The 23,676-nt window shown below is 45.0% G+C and overlaps 1 protein-coding gene across 1 annotated transcript in view; it reads left to right on the top strand.

Annotated features, from left to right (window-relative positions):
* Nucleotides 1-2,560: 2,560 nt before the first annotated feature.
* Nucleotides 2,561-23,676, top strand: part of LOC144935823 (membrane-bound glycerophospholipid O-acyltransferase 1-like) — a 51,456-nt gene continuing 30,340 nt past the window's right edge. Inside the window, exon 1 of the mRNA XM_078862611.1 lies at nucleotides 2,561-2,844. Within this exon, the coding sequence (XP_078718737.1) occupies nucleotides 2,767-2,844 (78 nt within the window). The 5' untranslated portion in view covers nucleotides 2,561-2,766. The remainder of the gene's footprint in view (nucleotides 2,845-23,676) is intronic.

Here is a 23,676-nt window from a genome sequence, read left to right as displayed (position 1 = left end):
TCTTGAGGATGTTGCCCGTCAGAAGGCCATTCTGGCTCAGAATCATAAATGGAGTGATATTGAAAACCTTCCCAAACAGGACAAACTTGTATTCGAAACATGGAATGCCATCCCCAACACTTATATAAATATGAAAAAGTATGCATTTGGAGTCCTGTCGATCTTCGGCTCCACATATGTATGTGAGCAGGTCTTCTCCAACATGAACTACATTAAAAACAAACATCGATCACGCCTCACAGATGACAGCTTGCAAGCCTGTGTGAAAATGAAGGTGACGTCTTACAGCCCTGATGTGCAGACACTGTGCACTGAGGTTCAGGAGCAAAAATCCCATTAACCAGGTAATTTAGCTATTAATTTGCAAAAATATATTTTACATTGTTAAGTGAAAAAGTCATTTTTTTATTCAGATTGACAGCTGACTGCACGATCCTGTATATAGCAATAAGGTAAGAAACAATATATGCAGTGTTATATTTGTTTTAAATGTTGCAATGGTTTTGCGGCTCCCAGTTTATTTTTTCCTTCGGAAACGGGTCCAAGTGGCTCTTTATGTCTTAAAGGTTGCAGACCCCTGCACTAACTAGAGATAAAAAAAAATATCAGAAGGAAGGTTATGGTGAACATGCTGGCAATAAAATTTCCGACAAGCGATTATCGCTTAAAGTTGCATTATTTGAGCTATTCTGGCTGATGTACACTGTGTATACAACAACTTGTCGAAGACATTGTTTGTAAGCAAACTGCCAAGCATATATATCACATGGCGCTAACGTTTTTTGGCGAATGGCAATATTCAGTTGCCCTTCCAAAGGACAAAAGCCAAACATGTTGGCATTTCTTCAAAAGAGAAATTGTCCAAAACATTGGTACAGTACTGCTATTTTCCTAAATACACTGTAAATTTTGGCTGTTGAATCAAAGCATGTTGGCCAATGTTTTGAGAGTTTTTTGGTTTTCGTTGAAACGATTTCCAGCACGCACATTACAAATAGCATGTATACTTACAACATCTTCGAATCTCGTAATTTGCAATGGGATACGATGCTTAATCCTGTATTCATCTGTGTAATGCTATAGATAGAGTGCAGTAGCTTCAAATTGAAGTGTTGCGAGTTCAAATCTTGCTCTGGGGTTGATTCAGCTTATCACCCACCAGAGTCGATAACAGGTCCCACTTTGTTGGAGGTTCACAGAGTGGTTGTCCTATGAGTAGATGGACTCCCACTATGGGAATATGAAATGTCCGCTGCTTACTCAGCATCGGGGAGAGATGAGCGCCGCCCAACACTCGTTTGAACATGGCTAATGACTCCACCCATCATCAGCAACAGCCATGGACAATCCACTGCTAGATGAAATCCCCCCCCCGCCCGCCCCAAGCTACCACCACCTCTCACGATATTGTGCTGTCGCAATGCACCCAGCACCTGCATTGATTTCATATCTAAAAACATTTCTTTTTAAACGTAGCTATTCGGTGTTGATTTTTTTTTTTTGGGGGGGGGGGGGGTATTTAGATCCAAGGCCGTAGCCACGGAGTCAACATTGGGGGGGACCAAATCTTTCAGGGTGTCTGGGGGTCCCAGCCCAAAAAAAAAGCAAAATTTTTAAACGAATTTCCTGCCTAAAATATTTAAAAATTCACTAACACATGGGATGGACTTTTTATAATTTTTTTACAATAATGTCTAAGAGTGTATTGTATTACATTGCTCTATTTTAACTTTTTTACCATTTATTTTTTCATTTAATGTAATGGCAGAGATTAGGGATTAATAAAGTACAACCATAACCACAATCATATAAATCTATGCATTGATTTATATGAAGACAAGTCCAGATATTGTGGCCAAGGTTTAGCAAATTGTTATTTTAATTTACATAGCATAGCTAAAAAAAATTATAGCTATATATTGGGGGGGGGGGGCATTTTGAGCATATTTGAATATTATAATTACGGCCTTGTTAGATCTTAGGGTTCGGGTAGTTTAACCAGGGTGTTTTCCCGAACTCAATTTTGACATTAAATATCACCAGCACAAAATTAATTAATGCCCGAAACAAAAAGCCATAAACATTGTCATCATTTATTTGCATCACAGCCACCGCGAACCAGAGGTGGGACAAAGTCATTGTTATGCAAGTCCAAGTCGAGTCGCAAGTCATCAAATTCATGACTCGAGTCTGACTCGAGTCCAAGTCACATGACTCGAGTCCACATCTCATAGGTGGGACAAAGTCATTGTTATGCAAGTCCAAGTCGAGTCGCAAGTCATCAAATTCATGACTCGAGTCTGACTCGAGTCCAAGTCACATGACTCGAGTCCACACCTCTGCCGCGAACCCACCGATGGCACCGGACCCCCCCACCACACTCTCTTGAGCGACCACTCACCCGGCCCTCTCTCTCTCGACGTGCCCAACCATTGTAGATGCCCCCTTCCGTTGCTGCCCCCTGCAGGCGGAACTGCGTCGCCGCGTCACAGACATCGCTCCATCGCCCCGCCCTCCCCACGCACGCGGGCAGCAGGAAGGGCGGGCAAGCGTGTCGTGGCTGGGGGTGCTGGCGGTGTTTGCGTGTTGGGAAGCTCACACGCCCCCCCCTCCTCCTCCTCCCTCCTCCTCCTCCCGCAGCACCACACGCCACACTCTCTCCCGAGCACCGCTGCAGCTCACGACGACGAGAAGGGAGGAGGAGGAGAGGGACAAAGATTAAGGAGGAGGTGGGAAGACGAGGAGTGGACGGGAGCCAGCCACGCTATGGACGCGCCTCTGCCCACAACGGGCTCCACCGTGTTGCTGCCTTTGAGCAACAAACTCAACATGCCCATCGACCAGGTGTGGTAGGGGGGCAACGCTGTGATCGCAGCGGTGAGCAGCATTGCCATCGTTAAATTCCGTCAGTCGCCGTCAAATGTGCATCGCAATTATTCTTCACTGACAAAAATCATCATCTTCACTCATCGTAGTCATCACCACCACCTTACGCGTGAATCATCGCTACACGCTTCTTCATAGTCGTTATATCATCATAAATATCGTAGCAATCATTGATGTTACAGGCATTACCACGGTCATTCATCGATACAATCCGAAAATCATAATCAGTCATTAGCTAACACTGTCACAATCGTGGTCATCAATATCATCACCTTAATCATCTATAATCACTCATGTCACTGTTATGTTCATCGTTATAACCATTGCGTCTAAATCATGATGAAAGTAATATCACAACCATCATCAACACCATTACAAACACGTGCATGTATCATCATCTTCACCATCAACACGGCCATAGTGGTGATGGTGAATATTATGATCAGGGCATTGATTATGACGAATCTGAATGAGTAGTGATCGTGGGATGATGAATGTGATGGCGTTTGAGATGATCAATTAAATGTGATGATGATGAGTGATTATTATGAATGTGGTGATGGTGTCGATGACTGCGATGATGACGATCACGAATGATTTGAGTGTTGATCCTGATGTTATGAAGCTAATGAACGTGATGAATATGATCGATAAGATTGTGATGCTGAGTATCATTAATATTGATTACTTCACTGAGAGCGCCAGCTCTCGTTTTTAAATTGCCTGTCCCTTACACCAATTGAGAAACACTCTCAATATGTCCAACCGTGTTGAAATCTGGGTACTGTCGGTGTTTTTTTTCATTCACACCTATTGCACACAGTAGCTTAAACACTGGTTACACATGGACAGCTGCTTAAGTGGTGTATCTATGTCATCACCCTCAACCGTGCTCAATCCACTGCTGAATGAATGGGCACCACGGTGGTGAGACATTAACTCCCTCGCCTGGTCTACAGAAGGTGGTGGTGGGTTTGCTCCAGAACCTGATGCCTGCTGTATATTTGGAGTTTGCGGGGTCTCTCTCTCTCCGCTCGGTCCCGTCGACTTTTCTCCAGAGCCTCCGGTTTTTTCCCTCCACGTTTAGAATGAACATGCGTTTAGAGTATTTGGCTGCTAGAAATGTCCACATGGTCATCCACTTCGTTGGGATATCATTTGTGGCCACCAAGTCGCTTCTGAAAAAGAGCTATGTAGCTCAGTGGACCTTACCTGGTAAAATAATCAATAGTTTATAGTTTAAATAGTTTTAAAGCTGCCCCAAGCCGTCACTTTCTTATGATCCTGCCGTGTAAAAAAATACCTCTGTGCAGGTGATTGTCTTATTGTGGTCGGTTTGTGACACCCATGTGTCACATATTGGGCTTCAGCAACAGTTTCTGTCGGAGAGACCGCATGCTTTGTATTATTATTTTCAAACTTGAGCGATATTCCGGTGGAACACAATGTCCAGCTCTTGCCGGCGGTGGGTTTTCAGTGTCCAAACTCCAACAGTTTCCTGTTGGAGTTTTAGGAGTTTCCCAGTAATCTGTGTGTGTGTCGTCTGCCTCGGTGCTGAGTGCTCTTGAGCATCAGATTAACACAACCAGCCCACGCTCGGCTACTGGGAATATCGGCGAATGGGATCTATAGGAACGAATATTTATATTTGGCCGATAGTCTTCAGGTGAGAAGCGAGGATACTTAAATGTATCCATAATAGAGGTTTTTGTTTGGGTTGGATCGCGTAAATATATAAATGTGTCGTTAAACCCGCCTACACCCGACACAGCCAACTAGTCAGGGTTGTCACGTAAACAGAACGTGCCAATTCGTCACTAGTACAGCACACCGGTGTGTTGGAGAGCCAAGCTACGACATTTACAATCCGAGTCCGACGTTTCGCCAGTAATTACAACGAGCATCATCAGGCGACAGCCAGATTTGTGGATGTGGTGACCACGCTTCTGTGCTCTTGCGCCACGTGGTGGGGGGGATTACAGAGTCAGCGTGCATTATGCATGCGCATTATGCGGTTTTTAACGACACACTTATATATTTACGCAATCTAACCCAGAAAACCTCTTATGGATGATATTGCTCGCGAAAGAACTACGTGTTAAACTGACTTAAGTGTATGTATGTTGACCTTCTTTCGCGCCGTACATAGCCAACCGGGCAGGTAAAAATACCCATTGCTCTTTCCGTGTTTTAAAATACGCCTAGAGCCCTGGTAATTTTCCCACACAGTTCTACTTCAACTAAAATGTAATGTTTGACACCTATTGTGTGAGTATGTTATGCCAGTTATGTGAGTGTTGTGTAGCTCCTTCCCCAACCTGCACACCCACATTCAGCAGTAAAGCGACAACAGCAATGGGTGTGCGTGCACACTCATGTCATTGATCGCTGGCAGAATGTCAAATATGTGCTATTGTTCACCGTGACCTGGTTATTTTTACTTCAATTGACAACCTCAGTGGCTGAGTTTGTAGATCTCTAAGCTCTGCTTGAGTCTAAACTGCACAATTGCCCATCACTTGGCGATGTCCTTTGTCTCCACATTGGTTCTCAACTGATGGAAGTCACCGCGCTAAATGACAGCAAGAACGTAATAACGAGATGTGTGGGGGGGGGGGTTTGCGCGGGAGAATTCAGGAAACTTAAAACTTTCTAAATCTGCATTTGGCCTCGTGTGGTTTGTCCATCGCTATGGTTGCATTTCCTCGCGAATTGTTTTCCACACGTGCAACTTTTACATGAACTGTGGTATCTTCACTTCCGTCTCTTGTATTTCAGTTGTGTAAATGGATTCAAGTGCGGTTGGTATCGTTACGGTTGTGTTTTATGTCATATCTGTAGTGGTTTTTTAATCGTATAAATGACAGCACGATTAGTCCGAGGCCAGTATATGCACAGAATCGAAACTATCATATTCTCTACCAGATAACTGGATACATGGCGTGATGTTACGGCCCTACCAACAGAAACATATTAACCACAACAGGAGTACATGCTCGCTTTAGCACTGGCCACACGTAGCGTTATTGAACACTCATTATTTGCATCAGTCATGGTGAGTAAGGGTTAGAAAAGGGGGCCTGTATTTTGTGTTGTTGGTGTCTGCTAACAGCAACGGAGAGACGAGCACATGGGGTTCGGCGAAAATCCCTTTCCTCCTCTATGCCCTCTAACCATCTCGTCTTGTAGCAGGGACGCTCCCTGTTCCAAGGTGAGCCCTGCCAACGTCACCAAAATAGAGCGACGTGGATTCCCCACCGCACACCGCACCGCACAGCGTGCCTGACGTGATTGCAAAGCCGTCCGGGCCAGTCGGGGGCGCGTCTCGATGTTTGGGTATGCAGCCGGAATATCGTGAGGCTCCCAGAGGCAACAAACAAAAGTAGCCACCACCGCTGCCCTCCACAACACCCCCCCCCCCCCCCAAAAAAAAAAACTCCACACCCTCCCAATTCCCCCACTCTACTGATCGATCTCAAACCCACCACCACCGCCGCCACAAAGCCACCAAAAAACCGCAAGCACCGCTCCCACCAATTTCTCAGCCGTGCTACTCCACAGCCTTGTTTGACGGTGTGGAGAGGGCCCCTAAGCACTGCAATGTTGCCACTTGCCCCGCTCGTGCACCAAAGGGCTTGCCGGAATCTGTTGGGAGATCGTTAAAAATCTTCGGCGTCAATTAATCAATGCCGCGTGTTTAACCCCAAGTGAGGGTACCTTTGAGAGTCGCGGTCCAATTGCCAAGGGGCGCACGAGTAAATGCAGCTACGTAGAAGCATGTGCATTTTTTTGTACTACATTAATTATATACCAGTCAAATAAATAAAATGCCGATAACACAGGCACACAGGTCTCTGTGGGCTCTTACCTGGTTATACATTGAGCTATACAGTATTACTACATTATTCTGTACAGTATTTGGAGGTTCTGTAATGTTATATTTATACCAGATGTGACACTTTGGTGAATTCCCACCAGAACTTACCAGACAGGAGCAGGGACTGAACCAGTGTTGGCCACAGCTCGTAATAGATCACTCGTCAGCCACCATTTGTGTGACCTTCATTTCTAAGTCTGTTAACTACCTCGCCTGGTATGCAAGAGGTCATGCGTTTGATCCCAATCCTAACGCCTGTATATTTGGAGTTTGCGTGTTCTCCCCTTGGTCGCATGGATTTTTATCCAGGTCCTCCGTTTTTCCCTCGACATTTAGAAACATACGTTTCGAGTATTTGGCTGCTATACATTTCCACATGATAAGCTTCTTCGTTGAGTTATCAATTGTTACCATGTCGCTTCTAAAACAAGCTATATAGCTCAGTGGTCCTTAACTGGTAAAATAAAATAGAAATAGTTAATTTAGCCTCCAGCAGTAACAGATTATTGGGCTCCTAGATGAAGCCGCCCCAGAGCATGCAGCAGCATCCAACAAGCAATCATTTCCTCTGTTTATAAATCAACTGGGTGGAGCCAATTAAGGGCACGTGCCCCTGTTGCGAGCAGTTTGTGATATAACAAATGCAGTGCAAAAAAATTGTTTGGAAAATCCGTGGCAAAACGGCTGAAATCGGCAGCACTGCACAATTTGTGACATTGCGTGTCGCGTCTTTTCAGCATGTTTGTAGAACTTCATCATCGTCGTTATTCACGTCATGGCTTTTTTTATCGCTGTTATTCAATTGACAAAGAAATCTGAATGCATGCTGGTATTTAAATTCGTGTTATTTATTGACTTACTGATTTTTTTATTTGCTCTCAATGTGGGTCATTTCTTTTTATTTGAAATCGTGGGATATGATACTGATGTGCACAGTAGCTGGAGCTTTCAGTGGGTCTTGCAATGTCTTTACCCCGTCTAGATTACAAAAACATCATCGTGTAAACTAACTGGATCGATACTGCCTCCGGAGTGGATAAGCCGACTGCCGATTTACCTGTTCTGCATTGTTCACTCCTTTTGTAAATTAAGTTTCACGATTCTTGGTGATGACTGGATTAGCGAATCCATTGTTTCATCTCGATTTTATCATCTTTCATTCGTCCCATTCGCCTAGACGTAACATTACCATACACTTTGCATTCGTATAGTAAATAGTAATTATAGTGGTTGTACTGCAGGTTGGTTTGGTATAATGTTCGACGTTTCGCTTCCATGTTCCTTCTGAAGTTCCTGAAGTTCTGGGGAGGAAGACTCTTTATGAAAACTCACCGGAGCGCTATATAGCACAACCGTGAAAACTTAACGCAACAGTAATTCATCTTCTTGGTTCTTTCGGTAAAGTCACGTAGAATGGAAATAATAAAATAATTCTCACGACGTTTCGGCCACAACGCAAGCAGCCGTCCTCAGGTGGAGAGCAGGTCTGTCGACAAGACAGAGTCGTGAGAATGATTTTATTATGTTTTATCTTTATTATTTTATTATTTCCATTCTACGTGACTTTACCAAAAGAACCAAGAAGATGAATCCCTGCAGTCACGAAAGCTTTAAATCGAAATGCAACAGTAATTGCGCGCAATTCAATACACGTATAGTCAGCCTCATTAACAAAATTAATCAATCGATGCGTTGCCACACATGCCTAGCACTGAACCTGGCTGATTTTCACTGCCACTTTCTCGCTAATAGCCGTTGCTGCCACGTTGAATCTGGGCTTCTTCCTACGAATATCAAGAGCAAGAGGTTCTCACCGTTTTTTTTGGACACATTTTCTTAAGCCTTGACCCTGAGATACATTGGTGACGTAGTTCGCATTGTGTTACGCTCCCCTTTTATTTTTGGGTGTGTCCGTGTTGCGCACTGAAGCTCGTTTCGCCAGAGATGTTTCTTGTCGCACTTTGTCCCATGCACTTTTGTCTTTTTTTTAAACGTCGCAGTTAATACGCGAACCAATTCGGTAAAAAAAACTCAATATTTCGAGAGCCGCAATGCATGTCGGTAAATACTAGACGGTACTCCTTCATCGATAACGTTCCAAAGCGGCCCTTATGAAGAGACACGCGTGGGGGGGGAGGCTTCGGAGCCACATTTTGCCGAGCCCTGTGACCATGAGTGTCGGCTGTTGTGGGCTGATGGGGTAATACCATGAGTCATGGCTCACTGAGTATATTGCACTTTTCCATTGATGCAGGAAGTGGCGGGTTTTTTTGTTACTATGGAAAGCAATACTCTGTTATTCCGTTGTAGAAACAAAATTTCACTTATTTGACCCTGCTGTAGAATTTCACCCAGCTGGCTTCGTATTTTGGAATTGAAATCTTCCCTGTATTTAAAACAAATACACTTTTCATGGAAATGTAATCTGGTTAATGGAAAGTCACATCAACATATTATGTGTTTTAGGAGGGCAGTATTGAATTTCGCATTTGGCAGTTAGACTGAAACCCATCCAGAAAAGTTTGCACCAATTGAATAATAAATACTCATACAAGGCATATATGTTTTTTTATGTCTCATTATGAACGGGACGATGCACCAATTTGTCAGTTAAAATCAACTCGTGTGTTCAGTAGTCCTTGTGAGAATAGTTTATGTACAACTCTTGCAAATGATGTGCTGTTAACTTTCAGCGAATGGAGCAAATAAAACCGAACGGGGAAAAATTAGTGAGTGGTGGAGAGTTGGTTATGACGTGTGTAACAATTAATTTATCGATCGGTCAATTAAAATGTTTACGCTCACAGAAAGCATATCGTGTGCCTCAATGGTGGCGATTCGTCAAATCACCGTGGGTGTGATTTGTTACATTGCTTGTGATTATCACGCCCAGTTAAATCACCTGGGCTCAGCTCCTGGCTATATATATACACACACCCCTCTGGAAATTGCATTTACTGTGATAACTGAATCTGCACCTGCATCTGCAAAATTGGCCTAAGCCTAAAATGAGCATCTACGTCAACCCACAGATTACCAGGGCATCGTGCCGGCAATGTCCCTGATTGGTTACGTTTCACGATTCGCCATCTCAGAAATTCAATGAATTGTCACAATCCGGGGCCGCAATTCTGTTCACGTAGTAGTTTTTTTTCCCGCACGTGCGCTCGTGTCTTAGTGCATGCATGTTTAACAATCTTTGCTCTGTAGTGTTTATTATTTGTTCTGCCTCTTGTATCTTTCCTTGAGCAGTCCCGTTTGTTTTCTTGTATTTTCTGCATCGCCTAAATGTAACACCATATAAACGTTTACTTGCATAAATCATTAAAATAATGTCTTCCACTTGCACTATTAGCCTATTAGATTTATGCATCATGAGTATTAAAAAAAATTCTATTTTCATTGATCGTTTGATGCATTATCACATGCAAATTATCAGAGTTCATCGACATTTGCCTGTCCATACACAATGTTGGCTGACTGCATTTGTTCAGTGGCCCAAATTCGGACGACTTTCAACTTTGTAACGAGTCAAATAAGTTGAATGCGGGTTATTAAATGTTGCATGGTTTCTGATGTCACCAGCAAGAACCACTCCCCATGTACTCTGCGTGGCCTATTGAGGTGTTATAAAGTTTGCAACACACCGTAATGGTTAATTGTGGTGATAAAAGAGTAAATAAAAGACGAGGGGTTTCGTTCCACCAGGTACAAATTCCATTAATATGTTTTGTGCATAGCCCCGCAGGCCTTCCAGACCTGCAGCGTTTGTTGCAGCAGCAGCAGCGTCTAGACCAGAGGTCGGCAACCAAAATAACAACAAGAGACATTTTGTTCGAATTCTGTAAAACAAAAACCTCAATATTTAAAGTGATACCCAATGAACGTGAATATGAGGAGATGGTTGTCCTTAATAAATAACGTCACTAAGCACTCCCTTATAGGGCTGCATGCATGCGGTCTAGACCTTTTTTTACTCTTTTTTTTAGTCCCATCAGCGGAGTACGGGCACGCTCAGGACGCAGTGCGTTTTCCACGTGTCCGTTTGGGTGCCACGGTGGCGAGATGTTAACTACCTTGCCTGGTATACAAGAGATTGTGGGTTCGATCCCGACCCTGACACTTGTTGATTTGGAGTTTGCATGTTCTCCCCGTGGTCGCGTGGATTTTTCTCCAAATTCCCTCCACATTTAGGAACAGGCATTTCGAATATTTGGCTGCTATAAATGTCCACGTCATAACCGACTTCGTTGAACTATCGTTTGTGACAGCCAAGTCAGTTCTGAAAAATAGCTATGTAGCTCTAATAGGGGGCCTTACCTGACAAAATAAATACCCCCCAAAAAATTGTCGCTAGTTGAGTACTGCAGGGCGTGCCAGCGGCAAGTCCAGCCAGCTGGATTCGTGAGATCAATCGGCTCAAAGGGTGGTGCTGCTGGGAGGGGGTCATTCCCCTTCAGGGCAGGGCTGCACGGAAAGGTCGTTTTGTTGAGGTGCGTTTGAAACAAGCGCTGACGTTTGAAGAGCGAGCACATTTGTGCGTGAATGTCCCGCTGTCAGGTGCGGTGGTAAAATACAAAGTCACACCTGTCTATTGCCCTCGTGGTGAACACACTGACCCTTATCCTCATTTTCCCTGAAGCCGTCATGCCGAGCATTAAGTATTTAAGGATTCACCCTGCTTCAGCCGTGTAATGATGTGATTTAGGAATTATATTTCATATTAGAATGTTCTTGTTTCGTTTGTACTGTCTCTGTTTTCGGGCTTATTTGCAATGTTTTGTTCACCCCATTAGCCTCATCGTAGCGAAAAGATACAGATTACAAATACGTATACTATTAATAACCGAGTATAATCTATTTTAATGAATGCATGGTCACAAGACTGCTGCATGTGTACACACACGCGCACAGATGTGCATGCTCGAGGATTAACGTCTCCCCTTTCAATGCGAGCCAGGCTTTGGGTTCATGTCCAGTTTAGTTCGCACCTATTCAAGTAAGTGTAGCACAGGGCAGCAGCCATTGCCTGGAGCAGTCTATCTGCTCAACAGAACCTGACCTGGGTAAAGTCTAGAAAACGATTTCTACCACTCAGTTGGCAATGTCACGGAATCGAATGTAGGTCACCAAGATCACAGCGCAGTGCAGTAAACCCGTATGCCATCCCTCTATGGAAATGCGCATTAAGACCAAGGTTCCCCATGTAGCTGCCGTATAGACTTTATGGCCAAGTGCTGTTCGCGAGCACCTATTAAGAGGGGTGGTATAGCCAGCCATGCCCGGCCACCTGTGTCTCTCTAGTGCCGACATTTATACCCCACACCTGTTACTCATTTAGGGCTGAATCAACCTCGGGGAGGTCCAGGAACAATTCAAAATATTCGTCACTCATTTTGGCCGTGAGCAAGAAGGGGACTGGAGCACAGCGCACTAACCACGGCACGGCTGCTCCGCGTAGACAAGCGCGCACACGCACAGAGTCGCCTTCCCGCTGCAGCCTCTGTGTCTTTCACACCTGCGTGAACGGTAATTTTCTTACTTGAGCTCAGGCAGGTTATGTCTATTTGCACTGTCTCTTCTGACGTCGGCATTCTAATTGCTCCGGAATTCACACTGGAATGTGCCCTCTCCTGTCCTCCCCAGTGGGGGAGGCCCTGCCACAATCCGTCGGTAGAATTTTTCTTGAAATATTTTTTTTCCCCCTTCTGTTATTTTTCCACTTGCAGTAATTGCATCCCTACCGATGCTGCCACCGCCGCAGTGTAATGGTTTGCAATGCTGGACTGGTAATTCAGATGTCGCCGGTTTTCGGTCTCGATCTCTCGGAGCAGCAGTTGAAAGGCAAACTGCGGTGCAAGTTTCTTTATCCCCACTGCAAGTCTGTCCACCTGGCACCATAGATGGGCACACCACAGCCCATGGGCGTGGTGGGGTAAAAGTGTGGGTCTACCCCCCACTGCTTCCAAGGCCACTGGCTCGTGTGGAAGAATAGGCCAAATACAATCTAGATGGGCTCTCTAGAACTCCCTCTTGTGGAGGCCCTTCAACCAGGGGTGGCGTGAGTGAACATTTTCAGGGCTGCACCTTTACCAGCATTGCATCTGAACCGTGTTACCGACACACAGCTCTGAGACTTTAAGAGCCTTGCGAAACTGGCATAGTTTTGGGGCGGTGCCGAGTATTCAAACTAATGGCCGCCGCACAATTGCTGGCTCAGAGCTCAGGCACGCGGGACACCATCCCCTCCTGAGCCACCTGGCCATCGCGGTCGTCGCCATTATGAATGGCCAAACACAATTCATTCACACCGTGACCCATGCTGTTGTTCATGGAGTGTGTGTGTGTGTGCGCGTTTGTGGATATGTGTGGGGTGTTTTTGTGGCCATGGTGATGCACATGCCTGGGCCGGGTTGCGTACGGTATTCCACGTCTCTCGTCCAACCTCGTAATAGGTGCGTCTCGGCCTTAGGGGGTCGGTGACATACTTTGGACAGCTTTCTAGACATTAAAGCCATCGCAAAGGTCTGCATTATAGCAGCATGCTTTGCCTATTCTTTTTTTATTCTTTAGCTTCTGTGTTGGTTGCTCTGAAATTTTAAAAGGTGGCATTTCTAATCGAGATTTCCTTTTAGAATGTAATTTTCAGTTCAAACTTGAAGTGGCTGCATTGTGTTTTTGTGTAACTTCACGTGGGACGACTTTATTATTACATTAGTTCCTGGTCCAATGTGTTAACGTCAGCCGGCACTGGTGCTAGTGCCCGGCGTTCGTCACACGGTCCTCTCGTGTGTTGTGTTAGCTGGAATGGGTGCTGGCTCACAGCACATGTCCCAACTTTCGGCATGACTCCACAAAGGATATTGTTTTTCTGTGCGTATGCATGTGCTCTGGCCAAGTAATATATAGTGGTTAGTGCCCTGCGCTATGAACCCGGCGACCCGAGTTCGATTCCCGCTCACGGCCAACACCGGTGACAATTATATGAACTGGTCCTTGGCCTCCCCTAGGTCGACTGAGCCTTAAATTCGTATCTGGTGCTGTGTGTAAACATCGCCACTGAGGAGACAAAGGTGGTCGGGCGTGGTGCTGGCCACCCACCCCTTCGAGTGCCATGCCGGCCTTCATAGGTGCACGCTAACAGCACTTGCCCCAACAGTCTGTGAAGGCTATACAGGATATCTTTGTCTTGTCTGGCCTAGTGAGTATACACTGAGTAACATAGTGGACATCAGTCTCAATACTGAGCCAGTTTGCACAAACTCATAAGTTTTATTCCTGCCTAGTAATTTATACCAGATTATGAAAGCACGCTATCTCTTGCAAAGTGGATGCCAAAGACCTGATGACATTAATTCTCTTCAGTAGGCCATTGTGTGTTGCAGTCTAAATTCCAAATGTAATATTTACCTTCAAGTAATCATCAGCAGCAGCAGCAGCTATCCTCTGTCTACCGCCGGATGAAGGCCTCTTCAGGTCTGGTCCCATAACTGATGGTGACCGGCTGCACACAAGCTGATCTCTTCACTCCTTTTCTGTGGTGGTCGTCCTCTTGGGCTTTTCCTTAGGATGCCACTTCATCACCAGGATTGACCATTGGCCATTATTCCTTCTAGCGACGTGTCCTGCCCAAGCGCGCTTATTTTTCTGGACCGTCTGTACGCATGTGCATGTGTTGAACTTCTTTCGCGCTGCACGTAGTCAACCGTGCTAATCCGGAGGTGCGGGAAATACGTCATGACTGTATGTCATCTGAAATTTTAGTGTCGTTTGAGTGTCCATTCTCATCTTCCCAACAGCCCCCTCTCCATACTTATTTGTATACTTTTTCAGCTATTCTCTTTTATTTGTCGGTGTTCGCGTTTCTGATCTACGGTTTCATGACAGGTAATACGCTCTGATTAAAAACCTCTCAGCGCATTGGTGCGTTGTCGCTTTTGATTATCATTTTCATCGTGGGCAATATGCACTGATTGATGGATTGCTTGAATCTCAGTGGCTTCTGTCAGCAGTGTGAAATACTTCGGCCAATAAAAAAAAGAGTGAGTGATCCGGCACCCAAGTAAGAACAGATTTGGCTGCCCTGTTCGAAACTCTTTTAGACTGTTGCACGCAGTTGTGATAAATTGTAATATGTTTAAAGTATGTTCTATTTTGAATGTATCAATGCAAAGGGTGTTTTTGACAGAATTAACTATGGTCCAAGTACTGCCAACAATAAAAAAAAATAATCGGACAAGGTTCACTCAAGAATGTTAATGGCATTGTAAACCCAGCTAATAAAATAATTTAAGAGCACAACCATTCATTTGATGTTTCCGATGACCTTTATCCAGCTCGTACGATGTTTATTGTCATAAGAGATCACCTTTTGATCATCTTTACGTGCAACATCACTCACAAAGTGTCCCCGACACAGCCGTGGAAAGCGCCGAAAACGGATATGCCGTGTCCTGCTTATTGTGGCGGTTTTTTGGGACCCCCCCCCCCCCAAACATTGTAAAATAATTCCGAAACGCAAAAAAAAAATAATACACTCGCCAAAGCTCAAAGATGAAATACCGTGCAAAGCAAAGCTGACTTTCTTAGCTGCGTTACTCCCCATGCTGCCCAGAAACGTGACGGGCAGTCTCAGGTTGGCACCGCATTGTATCCATTGAATTGCGTTCCAGAATTGGCTTGTGATATTTGTCGGTTTCATTCGTTTATTTGTGTTACTTTCATTTTAACGTTGCTTTCTACACTCTATATAGTTTCAAAAATCAATAATAATAATAATAAAAAATGTACCTTGCAAATCGTAAGTTAGCCAAACGTTCTTAATGGAAATGATCGGTTGCCGGTTAAAGGGAACGGATACACCGGGGGAAACCCACGCCTGTATTAGGCCAGTATTTTGAGGCCACACTGGAAACCAGAGGTCGCAAACGGGTTTTGTTTCCTTATCCCTACCCGTACCCGGCCGCACCAGGGTCGCAAATGGGTTACCCGTACCCGTACCCGGCTAGGTACGGGTACCCGTTCCCTACCCGTACCCTACCCGAAATGAGTGACAAACGGTGACTCACCAGCGACTCACGGCCTACCCGTACCCGTACCCGGCCGCACCAGGGTCGCAAACGGGTACCCGTACCCGGCCGGGTATGGGTAGCCGGGTATCGGGTAGGGTACGGGTATCGGGTACCGGGTTGCGACCACTGCTGGAAACGCACCCAGTGACGGCGGTGGCGGCGGGAGTTGCGCTTCTCTCCTCCGAAATTCTACCCCCCCCCCCCCCACAGGGTGGCCCTATATCGGGTGTTCAAAAAAAAAATGCACGAGGGCGAATCACTTTGGACGTAAATTGTTTTAATATTGCTCAGGAAATGTTAGCCACAGCACTCGGGGGTGAGGGGTTAACAAACGCAGGCCAGCTTTTACGATGTGATTGTTCGTTTATCAGCCTGAATCGGACATTTGTTACATTCTCTTTGGGTTTTTCGGTAAAGTCACGTAGGTAAAGCAATTAATAAAATAAAATAAATGAAAACAACTAAATTAAATCACGACGTCTCGGAGGCAAGACAAGCCTTTTTACACCTGATGAGGGAGGCTTGTGTTGCCTCCAAAACGTCGTGATTTAATTTAGTTGTTTTCATTTATTTTATTTTATCAATTGTTTTACCTACGTGACTTTACCGAAAAAACCAAAGAGTATGAATCCTTGCAGTCACGAAAGCTTCAAATCTAGAATTTATTACATTACCAAATACTGCATTCCAATGGGGAAACATCCTTTCATAGCTTTTACTGCATATCCATGGCTACTCACTTATTCCTTGCACAACACCGGCCTTGATCATGATTCATTGTGGATTCTGACTCGGCAGAAGACACTCACCTTTCTTAATTCCTTGTCATTAATAGGTGGCTGCAGGAATTGACCAGCATTCTGTCTGCTGGACTACCATGTACTGTACATACAAATTCATCCATTTATCTTTTAGATAATTTATTTTAAGTATAATACAAGCATCGTTTTGTCGGTCTGATAATAAATCATTTACGATATATACAGATTGTACACCAGTGTACCTTTTGGCTTAAATGGGAAGAGTACAAATGGAACAAAATGAAATCCATTTTGTTATCTAAAACTAAACTCAACAATTTGTATTTTACCAGTTAAAGCCCACTGAGATTTTAGCTCTTTTTCAGAAGCCACCTAGCCACAAATGACAGCTTATCGAAATAGCGTATATCATGTTTAAATGTACAGCTGCCAATTAATCTAAACGCATGTTTTTAAATGTGGAGGGAAAACCCCAAAGGACCCGTAGAAAATCCATGCGACCACGGTGAGAACATGCAAACTCCAAATATACAGGCATTGTCAGGGTCGGGATCAAACCCACGACCTCCTGTATACCAGGCTAGGGAGATAACATCTCGCCACCATGGCACCCCCTGAGTGATGACGATTTGTCAAATCGCCGAGGGCAAGTATGGATGAGCTGAGACCAAGTTACTTTTGGGAAAATGAAGGCCACCACCCGATGGTAAGAGAAGGCGTGTGCTTATCACGGCAGCAACAACAAAAAATAGCCAAGTGACCTCATATCGCTGACTGGCCAGCAATACCTGGCCTTGTATTATTTAAACAGCGCTGCCCTGCAAACACTGTCCCGTTAATGCGTGTTTGTCAAGTGGGGGCCAATAGCCTTCAAACTGCTGCTCACATACAGCAAACTGATCGTGGATCTGGGCAATTGATTCGCAGTGCAAATGCTTACTTCACCCGCCAGTGGGATGTTAAGCAGTATGGATGACATTCGGTCCACAAATGTCACTGACATTTTTCTTGGCCATCGCAAAACTTTATTGCTTCTGTGTGTTGCGGGTCGTTGGGTTATTTTTGGCCGCCGTTGTGACATATTTCTTTTATAATGTTAACAAAGGTCAAGCCAGGCTCCACATGCCCCTCTCCCAACCACACTCCTTCCCTGGGTGATGTCATCCCCCAATGTCCCCATTCAGGCCCACGCAACTGGGCTGGCTTTGGGAAACGTGGCATGCACATCTCATAACACAACTTTAAATGTAATTATTTATCTCCCTTCAAATGTTTCTAGCAGGTGGATAAGACCAGGTTGGAGTGCTTTGGAAAAGCTCAATCATGCAGAGCAGCATACCCATGTGCCTGCTGTGACATTTGGAGTAGAAACATTGACACGAGAAGCATTGGAGAGCATACGTAAGTTAGACTGCTCAGATAAGTAAGTGAGCTTAGACAGGACACCTCCTGAAAGAAATTTCCATCCGTGGTCAACACTAACAACAGCGGCATCCAAACGACGGGAAAATGCCCCCACGAGGTCCTCCGTCGGGGAGATGGAGCTATGAAATCGGCTGTGAAGCCGGTGGTCTATGGATTAGTACTGCTTTGCGTGCCCGAGAGATGGAGATGTTTTGGAGAGGTCTAAATCCAGCAGTGGATTGAGCGTGGCTGATGATGATGATGAGCAGCGTTGTCATGAGCTGCTCCTTAGCGTTAGTTCTGCTCCACACGGCACTCTCGTGCGTGATTTTCTTTTGCGCACGAAACCCCCTTGCAAAATCGCAGTGTCGTTCGCGTCTTTTTTTAACACTTCCAATTTCCTAAAGTCGTGCACGTCAGTGTCAGATGGCCAATTTCATACGCTCACGCGGCACAAAGGAAACGTCTGTTTTGCCTGTTTAAAAAAATGTCTCTTCATGGAGAACGCGTTACCACATTTAAACGCTTTACTAATCATTGCGCTTTGTTCCCTTTTGTCACTCGTGCTTTGTACACTGCCTATATAAAAACAACGAAGTAATAACTATCTCGTACAGTGTTTAAAAAAGTAATGGAAAGAGTAGCTCGTCGCTGCGTAACGCGCACACGCATTCGACCCTTAAATCCATTGCTAATTATACAAATATTAATATTGCGCTCCCCAACGTAATGTTTGGTGGTTTTGGCAACCGATGAATGTTGAGCCATCGATCGCTTGTTGCAATCAAACCAGTTGCTAGGCTACCAGGCGTGGAGTATCTTGCAGAGACGGCGCATTTGATCAGCACTTTTATATACGACTCAACTCGCCAATTACTAATGCCATGGCACGGTTTGTAAACACGAGGCGTGTGGGCACCTTTTGCGGCATTGCTTTAGCAATTCTTTTGGTCACCCAACCACGAGCATCGTTTCACTGCCGAGGCTCTTCTCTGTACCCCCTGCTTGCAGTTAGCACACTCACTCACATCGGCAACATGCACACCCCCCCCCCCATCCGTGCTGATTCGTGCACATCAGTGGCCCGGGGGAGTAATTGCAACAGTGCGGGCAGACGCACGCCTCTTTAGCCAGTCGATGATGGATTGCAGGTCTTGAGGGTCACTCGATCATACTTCACTACTCTGGCCACCTGCGGGTTGGGATCGGGAGAGAGAGCACAGTCGGCGGGGGAGCACAGTGCAACAATGGATTTCTTTCTGCACTCGCCTCTGCCGACCACCACGTAGATCCGTAGTGGTCACCTGACCAAGCACTGCGCAGGCTAAAATCTGCTTAGCTTTCTGAAATCTGACGAGATCGGGTGCATTCCGTGTGACTTGGTCATAGGCAGTCCTCGTATAATTTGCATACATTTTTTATTATTATAAATTCTTACAAACTTCAATGCATTTATCGTGCAAAATAAGAATGTATTTAATGAGGGGAATTTGACGACCTAATCATCAAAGAATATTGTTTTTGTATTTTACCCAGGAAAACCTTATCAATGAATCCCCTGGGGAAGTGAGATTCTCAAGGATGTGAACTAGTGAATACGAAAAATTGTATTTAAACAAAAAATATACGAACACTTGGGCAGTGTGTGGCACATTTCAAATAGTTATTTTAGACTCTTCTACTTGCGAATGCTAAACTGACGTACGTGGAGAAGGCGCACACGTGTTCCCTGCCAACTCCCTGTCCCCTGTGCAAGTTCAGGCCTAGGACTCGCTGTCTCTCTGCATAAAATAAGCATGGGTCTCCAATTCCATGCAGCATTCTGCGATGTAGTCGTCAATGTCTATAAATCTAAATTGTAGTTGGGGGATGAGACTCTCTCCGTACGGATCGGTCAGTAACCCTCTTGCAGCATTGCGTCTTCCGGGTATTCAGAGTCCGAGTTTGGAATCATGCGGCAAAATTCGCTTGCGAGAGTGGGCCATTATGAGCCAGTGTGAAATCCAAAACCACAAATTATAAAATTACTTCCAGTTAACGTGTTGAAAAGCAATCGCGTAAGTGCTTGCCAACATTAACATCGGTCGCTGAGGTTCACCTTGAATAGGATGGAACAGGCCTAAATAGGCTCACGCATGACAAAATAAACAACATTGTCCGAATGAATGAGGTAAGTTTTGCAGTGAGATAAATATACAGTTGTTACCATGAAGGATATCCCCTAACAGGGAATAAATATGGCCTTACGTTGACGGGCTTGTGTTTCCCATTGATGCAAATCCATGCTGAAACATCTCGGTCAACAATTCACATTCCCGCAAGCAACCACCCTGCCCTCACCTTCCCCCTGGCCCTTCGTTATAGAGAATCGATATTCGCATGTAGCACTGTCTGTCATTGAAAGTGATCAAAGCCTGTTTACAGATTCAAGTAATGGAGGACATTATATGTAAAATATATATATAATTACGAATCGACATTTGTCGATGCATTCATGGAAAAATGCCTCTCTCTCTGCCTTGGGCGGGGGCAGTGATGTGGAATTGTTTGTTTGACCATACTTCACCGCGTTGGTCAGTGCGGGTTGGTGACACGGAGACACCAAGACTCGATCGGATATCGCTCGCGACTGACGTGAACCACGGCGAGGATCTGAACTCAAACGTCGTGGTGATGTAGCGCAGTGTGCTAACCACTGCACCACCGCCTCCCCAGAAGACATGGCATCCGCTTTGAATGAACGATATGGCTCTTCTTCTTGGTTCTTTCGGTAAAGTCACGTAGAATGGAAATAATAAAATAATAATAATAATAAAACATAATAACATAATTCTCACGACGTTTCAGCCACAACGCAAGCAGCCATCCTCAGGTGAAGAACAGGTCTGTCGAGAAGACAGAGTCAGACTCTGTCTTCCATTCTACGTGACTTTACCGAAAGAACCAAGAAGATGAATCCCTGCAGTCACGAAAGCTTTAAATCGAGATATGGCTCTTGGTCACGGGTATACTGTATACTGGCTCCCATTCAGTTTCTCTTTTGCATTTCGTGTACTCCGCTTGATCTGTGAGTATACATGGGGAATTTCGTTGTAGAGACCACATTTCCATTAATAGATAAATACATCACAAAGCATGTAAATTAATTATGAACAATAAGTTTGAATGTGTGTTAATACCATTGTGTCTTGCTAGATTCTCGGGACGGAGCGGCGGTTCAATGGTTAGCGCCCTGCACTATGACCTTCTCCGAGTTGGATCCCTGGCGAGGGTAAACATCTGCGGTGTGCGCCAACTGTACCAGTCCTCAGATGCCCCCTCCACCAACCCACCTGGGCGTTGGGCGGTGCTAGCAGATCATCACCGACCAGCGTCCGTGTGAGCATTGTGGCCCATGACTCTTGGGACACGTGAACCTTGGTAAACTTGACAAGCAGCGGTGGGCTCGATGTGCAATACTTCTCCCGAGGCTTTCTCGCTTACGCCACACGTGCAGCGCAACTCGCGGCCGCAGCCCTCGCTGAAAATGGACGGGGAATAAATGGGTTGCGAGACGGGCCGGTTGCTACGCGTCCCCACTCAGCAGTATCGGGACGCCCAAAGTCACGTGGAAATCCATTGGCACGCTCACCGCGAGTCTCCCCAGTAACCTCAAGTCTGGCCTTGGGGTTGATCGCACGCTAAGTGAACGCACGTCGACACCAGCATCAGACGCGGCATAGCGGGGCATTGTCGGTTTGTGGCATGAGCTCCCCCCCCGTGCTTGTCGCTGGTGTGGATCTGCTTCGCAGCAGCAGCAGCAGCATCATCACGATTTATGTTTCCATTTGAAGTTTAAAAATAAACATTTTGTGAAGAGGTGCCCGGATATTCTAAGTTCATGATGGTTAGAGTCCCTAGTATTTTTCCCCTTTTAAAATTGGAGTTTCACCTCCTTTGGCTTGCTTCAGCTGTCAGATTGAAATATGTCAGCTTGATTGGCACGTGGTGAAAAACTCTTTGCAGAGCATAAAAAACTGTATTTCTCAGCGTGAAAGAAAAGACGATTGAAAGTACTTCGGAAGAAGTTCTGTAACGTCGTCTTCCAGAAGTGGGGTGCCACGCTGGCGAGATGTTAAGTACCTTCACGTATACAGGAGGTCGTGGGTTCGATCCCGACCTTGACGATGCCTGTTTATTTGGAGTTTGTGTGTTCTGCCCATGGTCGCATGGATGATTTTTCTTCGGGTCCTCTGGTTTTTCCCTCCACTTTTAGAAACAATGCGTTTGGAGTATTTGTGCTGCTATACATTTCCACGCAATAAACCACTTTGTTGAACTATCATTTGTGGCCAGGCAGCTTTTGAAAAAGAGCTATATAGCTGAGTGGGCCTTACCTGGTAAAATAAAAAATAGTTTATAGGTTTAGTTTATAGTTTTAAATGTTCTCCGTCACAAGGGTGGTCCATCTGCTAGCTGCACAAGTGTCCAATGGATTGTTCTTGTTCTCATCACTTCACCGTCGATATGAAACATCATTCGAAGTAAATAAAAATAAAAACTTATTTATATTCTTCAAAACTCAGAAATATTCCCTTTGGCAACCTTGAGAGGACAGACAAATGAGTAATACGCATCAAGGGAATACTTTTTGGCTGACCTACACGAGCCTTATTGCGGACTCAAACAAAAAATAAATACCATTTTGTTCCCGACGCCAAAACCAGGTTTGTCTCAAGGACCAGAGTTGAATTTCAAATCTTGCGAGGTAATCCTGTCTTCCCACGGCTTGGCAATGCTTCTGCACACTCAAGTGTCACCGGACTCTCGCTCAGCCACAGAAAAGGTGCTGTAAGGACGTGTACGTTGTTCATTTGCCTTCGCGTTGTTCCAGACGGCACCTGTATGTGGGCGTCTATAACGCGTGGCTGGGTGTCGGCGTGGGGAGTGTGCTACGACAACGCTGTGCGCACTTGCGAAATGAACAACAAATATATTAAATTTTGATTTAAAGCTTTCGTGACTGCAGGGATTCATCTTCTTGGTTCTTTCGATAAAGTCACGTAGAAGGGAAATAATAAAATAAAAATAATAAAAACATAATAAAATACAATTCTCACGACGTTTCGGCCACAACACAAGCAGCCGTCATCAGGTGAAGAACAGGTCTGTCGGAAAGACAGACGTGCTTTCGGAGTCCATGTCTTTCCGACAGTCCTGTTCTTCACCTGAGGACGGCTGCTTGCGTTGTGGCCGAAACGTCGTGAGAATTATTTTATTATGTTTTATTATTTTATTATTTCCCTTCTACGTGACTTTACCGAAAGAACCAAGGAGAAAACAAATATATTCGTAAAGTTTTTTGTTATTTTAGTCAACGATGACTTTGAAGGGGACACCCATCAGACACAACGATGACATCTGTCCACTAGATACCAAAGCGCGAACAACTTTGACGAGACAGAATAAACTCTTCTGAATGGCGGCTTAGACTTAATATAATTCAGTATCGTTATGATTATCGACAGTAGTCCGCTGAGGAAGACCCAACAATGGTAATCGGCATATATGTAAATCTATAAAAGATGTTACCGACTCTACTGATTGGCTGACCTCTTAATGTTGGGGAATAAATATTGAGCGTCACTCACACCCACATTGTGACTGCTCCAGTTGACTCGACTAAGAGCATCGTTAA

The sequence above is a fragment of the Lampetra fluviatilis genome, chromosome 14, assembly GCF_964198595.1.
Source record: "Lampetra fluviatilis chromosome 14, kcLamFluv1.1, whole genome shotgun sequence".
Classification (NCBI taxonomy): domain Eukaryota; kingdom Metazoa; phylum Chordata; class Hyperoartia; order Petromyzontiformes; family Petromyzontidae; genus Lampetra; species Lampetra fluviatilis.
Note: the sequence above shows the minus strand (reverse complement) of the source record. Positions and strands in the feature narration are given on the sequence as shown.